The sequence below is a fragment of the Etheostoma cragini genome, chromosome 1 (assembly GCF_013103735.1).
Source record: "Etheostoma cragini isolate CJK2018 chromosome 1, CSU_Ecrag_1.0, whole genome shotgun sequence".
Classification (NCBI taxonomy): Eukaryota; Metazoa; Chordata; class Actinopteri; order Perciformes; family Percidae; genus Etheostoma; species Etheostoma cragini.
The window spans coordinates 31,159,224-31,173,018 of NC_048407.1; the positions used below are offsets into that span (position 1 = coordinate 31,159,224).

Below are 13,795 nucleotides of genomic sequence, written 5' to 3' on the forward strand. Positions count from 1 at the left end.
CCATCAAAACACCCACATCCATTGTTTCAGGGCTCCCACACATTTTCACTCCAAGTGCACTCTAGCTTTGTTTTCCAAATCTGTTCCGTTAGTTATGGAGGGGAGAGAGAACAGGACAGACCCAGACCTTCACACGCATTTAAGATAATTGCAAACAGAAAAAGTTGTATTTTACACACAAAATGTGTAATCTGTATTATCGTCATATGCCAACAATGATCTGATTAATGATAAAAAGCTAGTGTGGACTTCCTCTTTAAATTTATTGCAATGCTTGCAGTGCATTTGTCTTTTTCCTGGGTTTAGAAATGAGTCCTTTCACCTTTTCTACCATCCTAGCAACGTTTGTCACGGCAGTAAAGGAGAGACGCTTGGAGCAGGTTGTGAACAGTGTTTTCTGTTGGAGATGGTACGTCCCTTTGGGGCTTTTTCACTTTGACATACACAAAAAGATAAATAATACATTAAAGGAAAGGGAAAAAGCCAAAAAGCATGATATGTCACTTTAACAAACGGTTTTAGATATGTTTTCTGCTGTAAGACTCCACTGTAGCTGCTGGAAATATCTGGATGTGACTGCACAATTATCTACAACAAAAACAAGAAAAGCACACAATCAAACTGAACCAGAAAGGCAACAAACACAGAACATCACCACTGACTGGTTTAAAAGAGTGTTTGAGTGTTGAGTTTTCATTTTAATATTTAATGATGTTGATGAATGTTGAATGTCGGTGACTTTAATACGTTAACTAAAGACTCTTCAGCAGTGAAGGTTTCAGATTTACCGTGCAGCAACTTAAAACTGCTGGATGCAACTTCAGTTTTGCATGTTCAGTATTTTCTCATAAAGTCAGTTCTGTGTTTAAAGTCGTGTTTGTTCAGTGTAGAAAAGAAGGTTTTTGTGTTAACAAATATTTCATTTTGTCAACATAACTGTGGTGGAGACAAACTGTGATTGTGTGTGTGTTAGCTGTGAGAAAACCCTGAGAGGTGTCACATTGTCAGATGTTACTGTCTTGTTAAATGCTCTTGTTGGATTAAAGTGGATGCAAACATGTGTTATTGATAGGAAAACTATCAGCATTTCAAATTCAAATTCCATGCTGCAATAAATTATTTTTTTAACAGTGAACTGGAGTCGTGTGTGTGATATTACTGGGGAAACAAGGTAAAGCGTCATCTAGGATTAGGCCCTTTAGCATGCTAATGTTAACAGAAAGAACGTTAACAAGTTAGCATTCCTCGCCATTCTAGATCATTTTTCTGAACATTTTTAAGCTTTTCCCAACATATTTCTCACTTTTTTTCAAAGTTTTTTTTTTCTTCATTTTTTCTTTTAAATGCTATACAACTGAAAGAAAAAACAACCAAATTCGGTGAAAGTAGTGAACTGATCATCTATATTACTTGTGAAGAGCATTGTATTGAACCATCCACATTATTTCTTTTTGACAATTTGGTTGGAAGAAACCCAAATATCTGCTATAGAAACTTGTTGAAAGCGGGTCAAATTTGAGCCAAGGACAACAGGAGAGTTAAAAAGAGAGAAGACAAAAAGATAATGCGTGTAAGTGATTTTATTTACAGTTAAACAGTCCTGTAGATCTGGTCGCTGTACAGAACCTTCACCACAACCATAAAGGACCTTTTGCACATGTTATAAAATGTGATTTCTGCATAAGGGCGAGGTAAAATGTACATGGCCCCAGATTCTGCAAAATCATTCAATTTTTATAACTTATAACAAAAATCCACAGATAAATGGCAGCTTTTCTTCCAGCAGATGTGTCCTGTCCTGGTTCACGTTTTAGGGGAGTAGTGAAACGTGCGGACTTTTCCAGTTTTACACACATGGTTGACATTCATGAGACCTTCTTGAGTTTAGACTCAAAGGTCCTCCTTTAACCATTGCGTCCACTTTTGATTAACATTCACATAAAAATGATAAGAAATGCTGACAGACAAGTTCTTATCCCGTTTAAATCCAGTTCTATCCAGAGTTTATTTGGTATTATTTCCCCCAACAGCATCTCTTCAACACTAACAACCCGCAACAAATATCTATTTCACTTCCATCATTTTAATGGAAATAAGATCTGAACTTTAACTTTAAAAATGCAGAAGTTGACATTTTTTGTATGCATTCAGAAGAAAAATCCAAACATTCCCAGTGAAAAGTTACACATTTACAGATCTGCGTAACTTTGTTTTGTATTTTCTATTTTAAAGTCCTGATTTACTTCCTGTCCTTTTAGAAACACTAGTGCATGTTAAATAAAACTGTTTAAACTTTACTTAGTATAGATGTGCGTCTTGTCGGAGGGCATTTTAACACAGAAAATGAACTCTCTTCTAGTTGGCAGTCATGCATTGTTTTCCATAGAAACAGTCTGGAGGGGAAAAATAGTCTGAACATTGATAATGTTTAAATGTTGCCATGTCTGCATTTGCGGTACATGAGAATAGGGAATTATCTGCATGGTATCATCATGTTTTGAAAACATTTACCTTGGAAATTCTTCTAAAATGTCTCTAGAGTCTGCAGGATCTACAAAAATCTGTTCATTCATTAATGTGGTGAAATGGCAAATGCTAACCAGAAAATAATCGCTCCCCTACCTTCTGTTACCGCATCATCATTGTTTCCTGTGGGGACTGAAATTAGAATCCCTTTTTGGTATGGAGGAGAGATAAAGCTGGTGCATGAAACAAGACGTTGCCATGTTGGGTATTTTAAAACAATACCCCCCACAAAAAAAAGTATACAATTATAAAACCATAATAACGCATCATGGAGAAATCCCAGAAGCCACCTCACACTCATCAACTGATGTGAAACACACAACAAGATGCTGTCACTGGGCAAACATGTAGTACATGCATAAACATTTAAAAAGGCTGGTTATGTAAATGTAAATCTAAATAATTAGAGAAAGCCTTGGGTAAAGCTGCTTTTTTTCTGGGATGTTACCAACAAATTGGGTGTGTGCTCACTTTGTTTCACCTCCAAATAAAGTGGTTTAGGTCCTCTGGAGATCCTGTCAGACTTCGGTGTGGCGCCGTGAGCTATTATTTTGACGAGTACAATGTTATAGCAGCTGACAAAAATGAGGGATAACATCACGAAATAAAAAATCCCAAGTTGCAATATACCAGAATTTTAGTTTTAAGAGATGCAACAGGCTTTTGTAAAAAAGAACTTCAAACCTCCAATATGGCCACCAAAACGTTAAATCACACTGAGGTGGTTTTCGGCAGTGGCAACGTACCGTAAAAACAAGTTTTGTAAACAAACTAAAAGTATTCAGTTTGAGAACCAAACTGGTAAGTTAAAATGAATTAAATGTAGAGCGTTCTAGTTAAAGGTGCAGTACAGCGGACATTTATCTTTAGATTCCGCACAACATTCAAGATCAAAGGAAGCTTTAACAAGTGGTTTACAACATTTAAATTAGGGCGGCAACTAATGACATTTGGCCAATCTGCTGATTAGTTTGTCAACTCATAAAGCATTTAATCACTTCAGTCCAACAGTCCCAAAACCTCGAATTCATTTTTTGTCGATATACTGATCATTAGAGCTCTAATTTAAACCTTTTTTTGTTTGATGCTGACTCATAAAGCACACAAAACCTAGTCATCATTTACAACGGACAATAAATCCGTACTACAACGTTGTGTTTAGGGTTAGAGGCGCTCCGGTTGAAACAGCGAGACGACAATAGAACAACTTACGCTGACATGAAGAAGACACTACAATAAATAAAGCTTACTTTTATAAATAGAGTTTTCAAGTTAAAATATTGCTAATATTAGTCTTCATTTGCCGTATGACTATACAATATAAATGTTGCATTTAAAAAAAAAGTTCCTCTACTGCTGTGTGTGTACAGCATAACTTCCACAGGATTTCCAAAGAAACGTTGTGTTTATGAACGGTTTGAGTGGCGTTTCCATCGTCAGTTAGTTGAGATAAAGTCTGTAGGGCTCGGTTTTGGTTTGAGGCTACGTAACGCTGAACGCTGAACGCTGCCCGCTGTACCTGTTCATGATCACTTGCAGAGTTTTCTTGAAAACATTCACAGTCTTCCAACAGGTTTCCTGAGCTCGTCTTAAAGCGATGACGTGGGGGGCGGTGAGACTTGACCCTGGTTTGTGTGAAGGCGACAGTTTCACAGGTAAGGCTCCCCAAACGTCCTGCGGCACTCCATGACCCCGGTGCTGGGCGGACGGTCACAGTTATGAGTCAGCTTCACCAGACTCGGCACCAGGCGGTCGTACGCCAACTTGTACTCACGATCGAAGGCGTCTGAGGGAAGAAGAGATGAAACAAAAAGTCTTTTAATCAAGCTTTACCATTTCTATCCTTTTAAAGCTGCTCTTACCAATATTTTTCCATCGTCATTAGCTCACATGACTACGTGCACACGCTCAGAGAATATCAACTGGTTCTGCAGTTGTCCTCAGCTCTATGGAGGGTTTTAGTGTACTACTAGTCTATATCACGACGTTCTAACTCCAAGATTGCTCCGTTTCCACCGGAAATTACGCAAGGTGTCAGTCTTTTCGGTCGGATGTTGGTCACCTTCCACTTTCTTTGAGTTGGCATTCTAAACTCCTGTGGCTTTCTGAGGACTACAGTTAACTGCTCTTCTGTGCAGGGTAAATAAATCCAGACAGCTACCTTGGCTTTCTGTCCAATCTGAGTTTTCTGTTGCACTACTAAAACAACCTTTGAAATAACGCGTTCCACCAAAACAAGTTCCTTCCAGAGGCTATTTTGCAGCGGCACCGTGGCTCGGTCTGGCACTAAGCATAGCCCATGACGATTGGGATTGGTTTAAACAAAATGCCAATAAACCAGAGCACATTTTCCTCCCATCCCGGCATGCTGTGTGGAGTAGCCGGGCCCTCCTCCGCAGCGCTGGGGAGGAAGGTTCTATGAGTTGAAACCATGCCAGAGCCCATCTCTGTGTTCCTCCAGCAGAGTACATGCAGATGAACGGCACCGGCACCCGCCCTCCCTCTCCATGCCTCCAGTGCCCGTCGTCCAGCTGACCTTCTGCTTTCGGAGCTCCGGCATTAAGGGTGGGTGGGCACCGTTCATCTGATGAATACAACGCAGCTTTCTTTTTCTTTTTTAGGAGCGAAAGGTGAGCATTTGGAGGAGAGTGGGATGACATCAGAGTTGAGAGGCTTTGATAGGGGAATAGCTACATTAGCAAGGAGCGGAAATTCTCACCTTTCCACTTCACTCCCATGCTCTGCTTAGGGTCAGCTTGTTCACGCTGGCCCCTCGTGGCCAAAGAAATCAATTATTGCCGGTATAAACCAAATTGTTGAATTTCTTTTACTTTATCAAAAAATGTTAATTTTATCCCAAAACCCAACTAAAATGTATGTATTGAAAAAAAAGATTAAACCACTGGCACTGATACAGTACTGCTATATAATCCTATGTTTGTCTCTTTAAAACTAGAATATGTGACATTATGACATCATGTAGTCATTTAAACTAGTCATAAAACTCACCAATATCAATGTTATCTTTTCCCAGAGCCACCAGAGAGAGGAAGAGGACGTCTCTGTACAAACTCCTGAGGAGGAGAGATTTGCTTGAGTTATCAATTTGCTTTGAAACATATCATTCTCATCATGTCCTTTTCTAAACACAAATGTATGTTTTACTCTTTCAATACAACCACATAATAAGGTAACTTAAGTTAAGCCCAAATTAATTTTGTCTAATAACGTACACTTCTGGGACGCAGTGTATTTAGCCATATTTTGTGGAAAATACAAGTGGAACACACTGATAATACAGATTGATTTAAAAGGCAAACTCCAGTGGACAAACCGCCTTCATTGGAATTATCACATCAGTTCCATGAAAAATAAGACTGTTTCAACTCATCAGACTCTGTTTTAAGCCACTAAATTTGTAATTGTACTGTGATTGAATGTAAAAGTCCTGCATTCAAATTTACAAATTTGACTTAAAAGCACATAATGTATCAGCATCAAAATAGACTTGGTATCCTAAGTATCAAAAGTGCTCTTTATGCAGATTTTCAAAATACATATATTATAGAGATCATAACTATTGATGCATTGTGTTCATCCCTTTAATGAAGCAGCAGGTAAAGATGGAGCTGATTTTAACTACTTTATATACTGCTTGATAGGTTAAACTGTAACAATATATCATTTGTCATTTATTAGACCCCGGGTCAAATTTGACCTGTTTTCAAAGTTTCTATTTAAGAAATTTGGGTTTCTTTCACCAAATTATGATTTGTGAAAAAAATGATTGATCAAGCCGCTCAAACACTTTTCCAAGTAATTATTTATGATAGGATTATTTAATTGTTTAGCATTTGAGAAAATGGTTTAAATGGGTGAAGAGTATTCTGACTTAGCTTGGACAAAACTATTCCTTAGATCCGAAAAGTTTCAATGGCTGCTTTTTAACTCAGAACTATTAAATCATAAATGAGGTTAACTGAACATGAATTTGAAAAAATATTTGTAGAACTAGTGTTGGTGTAAGTAAGTGGTGTTAAAAGGTTTTTTTGACCAGGGAGGACAACACAAGTGTTAATAATCTAAACTAACTACATTAATAAAAAAAGAATGTAGTGGTGTTACATATTTCCCTCTGTGATGTAGCGGAGTAGAAGTATATAGTAACATAAAGTATCTCCAAATTGTCCTTAAGTACACTACTTAAACAGTACTTGGTAAATGTACTTAGTGATTTTCCACCACAAATTCTTGGTGAAGAAGTAAACAAAACTTTTTACAGCTACTGTAGAAGGAATTAATGACAGATTTTGGGAGGAATATGACTTTAGGTACGCGCAATTTGAATTATACGGGCTTTACGTATTAGTTTACACATGGAAGAATCTCTACATATGTTTTTATAAGAGCTGATGACTAGCACTGGGTGCCGAATTCAATACTTTTTAGGCACCGACCGAAATTGCCCTACATGTTGTTGGAGGCCCAGTTTAATATGCAACTTGATTTTATACTGCTCCCTCTCTTTCAGTTTAGGAGTTCTTGGTTTAAAAAAGCGTTGAAGACCTCTGCTCTAGAGTTAAATTAGTAATCCAGATTTGACGTGTCGGTGCTGACCTCTGCCTTTTGACCCCGAGCGCCTGAGCCAGCAGCTGCAGCAGCTGAGCCATCGGCCGACCGACGTCGTTCCTCTGGATGCTCTTCACCACGCTCTGCAGCAACTCATCGCTGAACGGCTTCTCCTCCTCCGGGGCCGGCCGGGACAGAGGGTAACCCACATCTGTCCAAACACACGCACACAGTTTAGTTCAGCACTGGACTCGTCACATCAGTGATGGAGCCATGAAACAATAATGCAAAATGAAGATGGTTTTTATCTCCGATCTCTGATTGGTTCTCATGAAACAGGTTTTCCCTCAGATGAAAAATACTCAGGGCTGGGTACCTGTACTGGTATAAAGCAGTACTTCATGTGTCATATGCTGTATGCTAAGTTAAATTTAGTAAAAGTGACAATTCCCTGAAGAAAAATACATACTGTATATTGGAAAGAAAAGTTGTTAGCACTTAGAGTAAAGCTTGGCATGCAGTGTAGAAACAAGTCTGAAATATTTCGTTATTATACAACGTATTAATAATAAAACTTGTCAATAATAAAAACACATTTTAATGTTCCAATTGAAATTTATAATACAAAAAACTAGTTAAAAATTCACAATTTTTTTGTTAAATTTAGAATAATTGGCAAAACCCTACCACACAGGTTATTATTATTATTATTATTATATACTTAATTTTAATATCTAGAGTCAGAACTGTCATGCAGAACCCAGCAAGTGTAATGGAGAAAATAATTCATAGAGCTTTCTACGTAATTATGATTTAAGAGTAGTCATTTATATTAATTTGAGAGCATAATTTATTATTTTGTACATTTCTTCTTCTCCATGATACCTGTTGCACTCTGTCCCTTTAAGAATGTTGTTAAGCTATTTCTCTTAGAAATGGAGTTATGAGCTTGTCCGAAAAAATAGTGGGGAAATTAACCCCTTAAAACACAAACTAAAGGTCCTCAGGAGAACCAGCAGGATGAGGCTGGTGTTCAGTACCCAGCCCCTAAAGTACGACAACAATGTTCATCCTTAGGAGTTAAAACATCTGGATGTCAGCGAGTGGAGAAACACATTCACCAGAGATGCAGACCTACATTCAAATACAGAGCAGGGTTGCATTTGAGACAAACACTTTTCCAACAAGAGTTTCAAAAAAAACATTAAAACAAAAAAAATCCCTCCGTAAATTTTCACACTGCACAGAGACCTTCATTCCAAAAACACTGTGAAACCACGGAAAAAGTAGAGGTTGATTTTCCACAGACAACACTGCAATGCATCAGGCAAAGAGCACAAAACAGAAGGAGACACAGCAGCAGCAGGCCTCGAACAGTACAGGACACAAACAACAGGACTCATCTGTGGGAGTCTGCAGCAGAGATGAACACTCACTGTCTAACAACAGAGTACAATTAAGCCCTGAAAGACAGAGAGCAGACAGAGCACAAGGATTAGCCGACTCCCAGGAGGAGCTAGCTGCCTCCCGTCGCCTCCTTCTCCATTAAATAATCAATTACTAAAAACTGGGCTAAGCAACAGATGTGTTCACATGAGAGAATTGTAACGAGATGATGTGATTAAAAAGCTCTAGTCAGAGCTAAAACTATGGAAAACCATCATGGAAATATTGGATTTCTGTTTGTTTTATGTATTATTGTGAGGAAGGTTAGAGTCTCGTCATTGTTTTCCTCTGCCACCTTTTTCATCGGTGGACGTTCCAGTCACTTACTTCACACACATCAAGATTAATGTACTGAGCCTGCTTCCAGACACTTTTTCAGCTGAGCCAAGCATGAAAACATTCTCACGACTTTTAGCCTGTTTCAGAGTTTCCAGTGTTTCTTTTTTAACCCTCCTGTTGTCCTCGGGTCAAATTTGACTCGTTATCAAAATGTCTACGTCAGAAATATTTGTTTCTTTTTAACCAAATTACCCCAAAATAACATGGAGGGTTCCCTACAACGCTCTTTGCAAGTACAATTATTGATCACTACTTTAAAGGGTTTTTAAACAGTATTCTGACTAAAGTTTCACACACACAAGTCTTTTCAATCATCATATACAGTACATTCCTCTAAAATTTGTGTTTTTGACTCAAAAATTAGGTAAGCTTTCCTATAAACGAGGTGTATTTAAATTTAAATTTCCTTGCGGGAGTCATCCCAAAAAGATTAATAAAGAGAAGTCTATTGAGCATTCAAAAAATATGTAACACTAGTGGTAATAAGTCAGTGTTAGTGCTGTGAACACATGTATAAAGTACTGATGGTAGTGGAAAAAAGCATCAACAGTCTAAAAAAAGGGAAAAAAACATGGATGGAAACACTTTCCTTTCTTACCTACTGTAAAATGATTTGAGGTTTGGTCGAGGGTCTAGGGAGCAAATTGCCCGACAAGTTAAGTTTCAAACCAAATTTAGAGCAAACTTAAACAAATTTCCAGAGATTTGGCACAACCAAATGCAAATCTATGCACGTTTCAATCCACTACTGTTGTGCAAATAATAGAACTGATGTTTTCCCCTGTCGCCATTTTCGTCTCTTCAGTGTACGTTGATGTACGCCATGTTTAAAGTCTGTTTCTGTTGCACTTTGTCGCATTTTACTTTTAGCAATAAACCAACTTTTCCACCTCAGCCCAATGTGATATTTCAACATTTTGTTTGGTGCAAATCGAAAATGTGCACACAAAAAACAATTGCTAAAAAAACACTGCCACACTATGTAGACCAACGCTTCCAAAAAGTTAAACCTCGACTCCTGTATATAGGAAATGTTTTGACATGTCAAGCCTCATCTCTAAAAACAACACGCATGTACATGCAAACAACAGATATTATAACAACTTGTAGAACATACATAACACAAAATACAAAACATTGTAGTCATACAACTAATTGGTTAAAGTTTGTTTTTGTTTTCATTTTCTTCAAAAGTAAACTAAGATTAGAGATTAGATTAGCTATGATTTGAGGACAAAACAAAAAGAGATCACAAACAAGTAATCTGTTCCTGCCTTTGGTTCAGAGCATGCTGGGAGAAGCTCCAGCTCCCTGAGGTACACAAAACACAACATATCTATATTTAAATTTTTTCTTAATCTCAGTCTACGCATGCTATTAACAAAAAACTAATATCCCGTTCACTCTGCTGGAAGAGAGAGAGAGAGCAGTGGGACTCACTGTATGTGTTCCACAGGATGTAGAGAGGCTGGATCGAGTCCTGATGCAGCTTGAGGTTGTCCCACAGGATCTGGATCAACACGTGTTTACTGTCCTCCGACATCCAGGGACGAGGGACCTGATGAGAGAGAGAGAGAGCGAGAGAGTCAGTCTAACATTTGCAGACAAAATATATTGGTATCTGTGTCCTCATATACTCTACTGATTCACATAAGGCACAACATTTTTACCCTCATCATTTTTTATTTTTTATTTTATTTACATTTTTTTTATTATTTATTTGACACTTGCCTAACATTTCTCTCCACTTCCACGACAAAAGTTTCAACCAATCCCTTTAAAAATAATTATCTGTTTTTCCATGAAAATCTGTAAAAATTGCAAACAATGAAACTTAAAAACATGATTAAAGAGATCCATATACAGTATATCCCAGTGTGGCTTCCAGTTTATATTTATTTATGCGTGTGTGTGTGTGTGTGTGTGTGTGTGTGTATGTGTGTGCGCGACCTGGGAATCTCTGTTGCAGTGGTCAGATGTGAGCATGAGACCGGGGAGGTTGCTGGGCAGGTCCAGCCGTCTGAAATACCAGACCAGGTTCCAGTAGATGATGGGATGATGGTCCACCATGTCGGCCTCTGTGATCACAGGGTCGCCCTCGTTTTCCAGCAGACTCTCCAGCTCCTTCCACAGCACCAGCGGGCTCAGGTAGGGAACCGTCACCGGCTCAGGGTTGTGGAGCCGCCAATCCATGCTCAGCGGCTCCTGGGTGGGACAAAAAAGAAAGAGGTGAGGTTTATTTTTGCCAGAAGTGAACGGTCTGCTGATGAGAGACAAAAGGGTCTGGGAGGCTGTCCAGACCACAGGCTGTGAATAAAAGACCTGTGCCGAAGTTTACTCCCACCTCATTCTTTCAATGGGGACAGAGTTGTCAAAATGAGGAATGAGGATGTCAAGTTGGGCTTAAATGATAAAACCTGGTCTAAGCCTGGCGCCTGGACAACCTAATATTGTACAACAAATACCAGTAAACTACCAAAACAAACAACGATTTTCATAAGGAGACAGAAAACAAGTTCCATTTTCATCTTCACATCTTTTACAATCTGACACTTTTCAAAGCATCCATTCTGTTTTAATAGTTATTTTTTCTTGTAAAACTGTTTTGTTTGTACTTTTTTTTAATTTTACATTTGTTATTATAATAATGTCATTATAAATTGATTATGTACTCCATAGACACTGATGATGCAAGTAGTGAAGAAGTATTGTATTTAAGCCAAGGAGACCTGCAGGGCCTGGTAATAATACTCTGAGGGTTTGTTACTATGAGCCACACCTTTTACATTACACACTCATCTGATCCATTATTAACATACAACCATTCATTGTTGCATCTTTAAATGTTGCAAACCCAAAGAGAACATCCAGCAAGTTAGATCATTTCAAAGTCCACACGGGTCTTGGCCAAAACATTCTGACAACTGGCATTTTTAAGTACAACAGATTTTATGGCTAGTTTTGCATTTGTCTTAAGATTCTGCTTACACAACCTGAACATTTTCTTAGGCTTTAACATAAAGTTATGTGAATACTAGTATTGAGGAGGTCTTTTCCCAGCTGTCCAAATACTCCTGGCGCATGTATTCAGCGGAGCAAAGAGCAGCTTCACAAACGCTTCTTGGACGCACCGGGACGCGGCTGGTGGAATATCACTCATTGACTTCATGGCTGCGATTGCTCAGGGGGATCGCATCCAGAACGCAGCGCAGATGCGCCGGGTGAAAAAATGGGGGACCATAAGGGGTATTTGTGTTGAGACATACCGTGGTCTCATTGAGACGGCTGGGCAGGCTGCCTGATGTGGGCACACAGCGGTTGGGTCGGGATGCTTCGTCCAGAGGACCAAAGGCGCTGACGCTGCGGGCCATGGGCGCTCCGGGGGACAGCGCCCCCTTCCTGCGCTCCGAGGGGATGTTGATGCCTTGAGCTCTGGTTGATCGAGCCCTGTGAAGACGCAGCGAGGACAATCAGCTTGTAACACAAACACACAACTCACAGTTGCAACAATAAAAAAATACACAATTATTCATTATTTATTCAGTTAAAGCTATTTTCAGTCTGCAGTACAGTGACTCAAGGTGTGGTTAAGTTGTACTTTTACACACAGAACACATATCACCGACATTGAATACTGAATAAATAATGAGCTTGGAAAAGATACTGCTCCAGTTTCAGATTTCTGAGAGTTTTCAGTGGTGATCCAGAGTGAATATCTGCTGAATTTATCAAACTGAGTTTTATTTTTTTTATTAAACAAAAAAACTACTTTTAATTTGCAGAAAATGTTAATATGCTAATATTTTCTATGATTGAATCACCCTCTTTGACTGATTTAACTAAAGGTAATTTAATAGTACAAACCAAACAGAAAAACAATTTATTTTAAGAAAAAGACATTGAGTGACAATGAGTACCATTCACTCCCTGAGCACTCTTGGACAGCTATCCCAGGGGAGGGAGGGAAGACAGCTGTTGTAGGACAGGGGGTGGACAGGGTGGACGTCCCCGTGTCCAAACCTGTGGAGGCAGAGTATGATGAGGTCATTGCCTCGTCCACCGAAGGGCTGCCTTTTAGGAAAAGCCTGTGGAGAGGAGAAGAGGGAAATGATGTAAGTTTATTTTCTGCAAGGTAAATTATTTTATGAGATGACTATTTTTATCAAACTGCAGGGTTCAGAAATTAATAAGGAGACAAATGCATCTTATTGGGATTTAAAGCCTTATTTTTACAGACCAGGAAAACCTACTTTCTCATTCAACGTTTAATCTGCTCAGTTAAGTTTTTACTATGCGGTATAAACACACTAATATCTATAATCTCAGAGATTTCTGTTTTTGTTCGTTTTACTTGTTAAAAGACAGTTTTGCACCAATCAGAGTTTGAGCAACATTTTTTTTTTAATCTGTGGTTAGAAAAAATGAAAATGAAATGACCTACCTGCCGGGTCCTCGCATGTCCCTGATCTCCACATTGAGGAAGGGCAGGAAGGGGTTTCCACAGAAGGGGCAGGTGGTGTTCAGGTTGGAGTCGTCTGCTGTCCAGCCAGCCATGATCTCCTCATCGTACACGAGGCAGTCGCACGTCTTACAGCGAGAACAGCTGGAGATCAGCAGCTGGAAACAAAGGCACAGACACAGACAGACAGACGGATTTCATTACTTTGTGGTTATGTCTGAAGTTCTACCTTGGACTAACATTTGTTGTGGAAAAAATGCCTTGGTTACCTTGGTTACCTTGTCTCGAGCCATCCTAGCGTGGTATAGAAAGCCTGCCGGAAGACTGAGCTAGATTTGTGCTAGTTCTCATTCAAATTCTACTTTGATTGGCTCATAGCTAGCCAATGAGAGCCTGGCTATCAGCATCTATTACCCAACTGGGTGAGCTTAGACAACATGGTGTCAGACTGACCAG

General features: G+C 39.0%; 1 protein-coding gene across 7 annotated transcripts in view; it reads right to left on the reverse strand.

Moving 5' to 3' along the window:
• Nucleotides 1–1,564: 1,564 nt before the first annotated feature.
• Nucleotides 1,565–13,795, reverse strand: part of LOC117960549 (C-myc promoter-binding protein-like) — a 68,432-nt gene continuing 56,201 nt past the window's right edge. For 6 of the 7 annotated variants that reach the window (XM_034899031.1, XM_034898799.1, XM_034898624.1 and 3 more), the window contains 8 exons: nucleotides 13,322–13,497; nucleotides 12,798–12,965; nucleotides 12,147–12,327; nucleotides 10,831–11,085; nucleotides 10,321–10,438; nucleotides 7,144–7,306; nucleotides 5,536–5,600; nucleotides 1,565–4,312 (listed from right to left, as the gene is read on the reverse strand). In XM_034899031.1, coding sequence (XP_034754922.1) covers nucleotides 4,176–4,312; nucleotides 5,536–5,600; nucleotides 7,144–7,306; nucleotides 10,321–10,438; nucleotides 10,831–11,085; nucleotides 12,147–12,327; nucleotides 12,798–12,965; nucleotides 13,322–13,497 — 1,263 coding nt within the window. In that variant the 3' untranslated portion in view covers nucleotides 1,565–4,175. Of the gene's footprint in view, nucleotides 4,313–5,535; nucleotides 5,601–7,143; nucleotides 7,307–7,845; nucleotides 8,559–10,320; nucleotides 10,439–10,830; nucleotides 11,086–12,146; nucleotides 12,328–12,797; nucleotides 12,966–13,321; nucleotides 13,498–13,795 lie in introns of those variants that run through there. The other variant, XM_034898958.1, reaches the window with a different exon arrangement.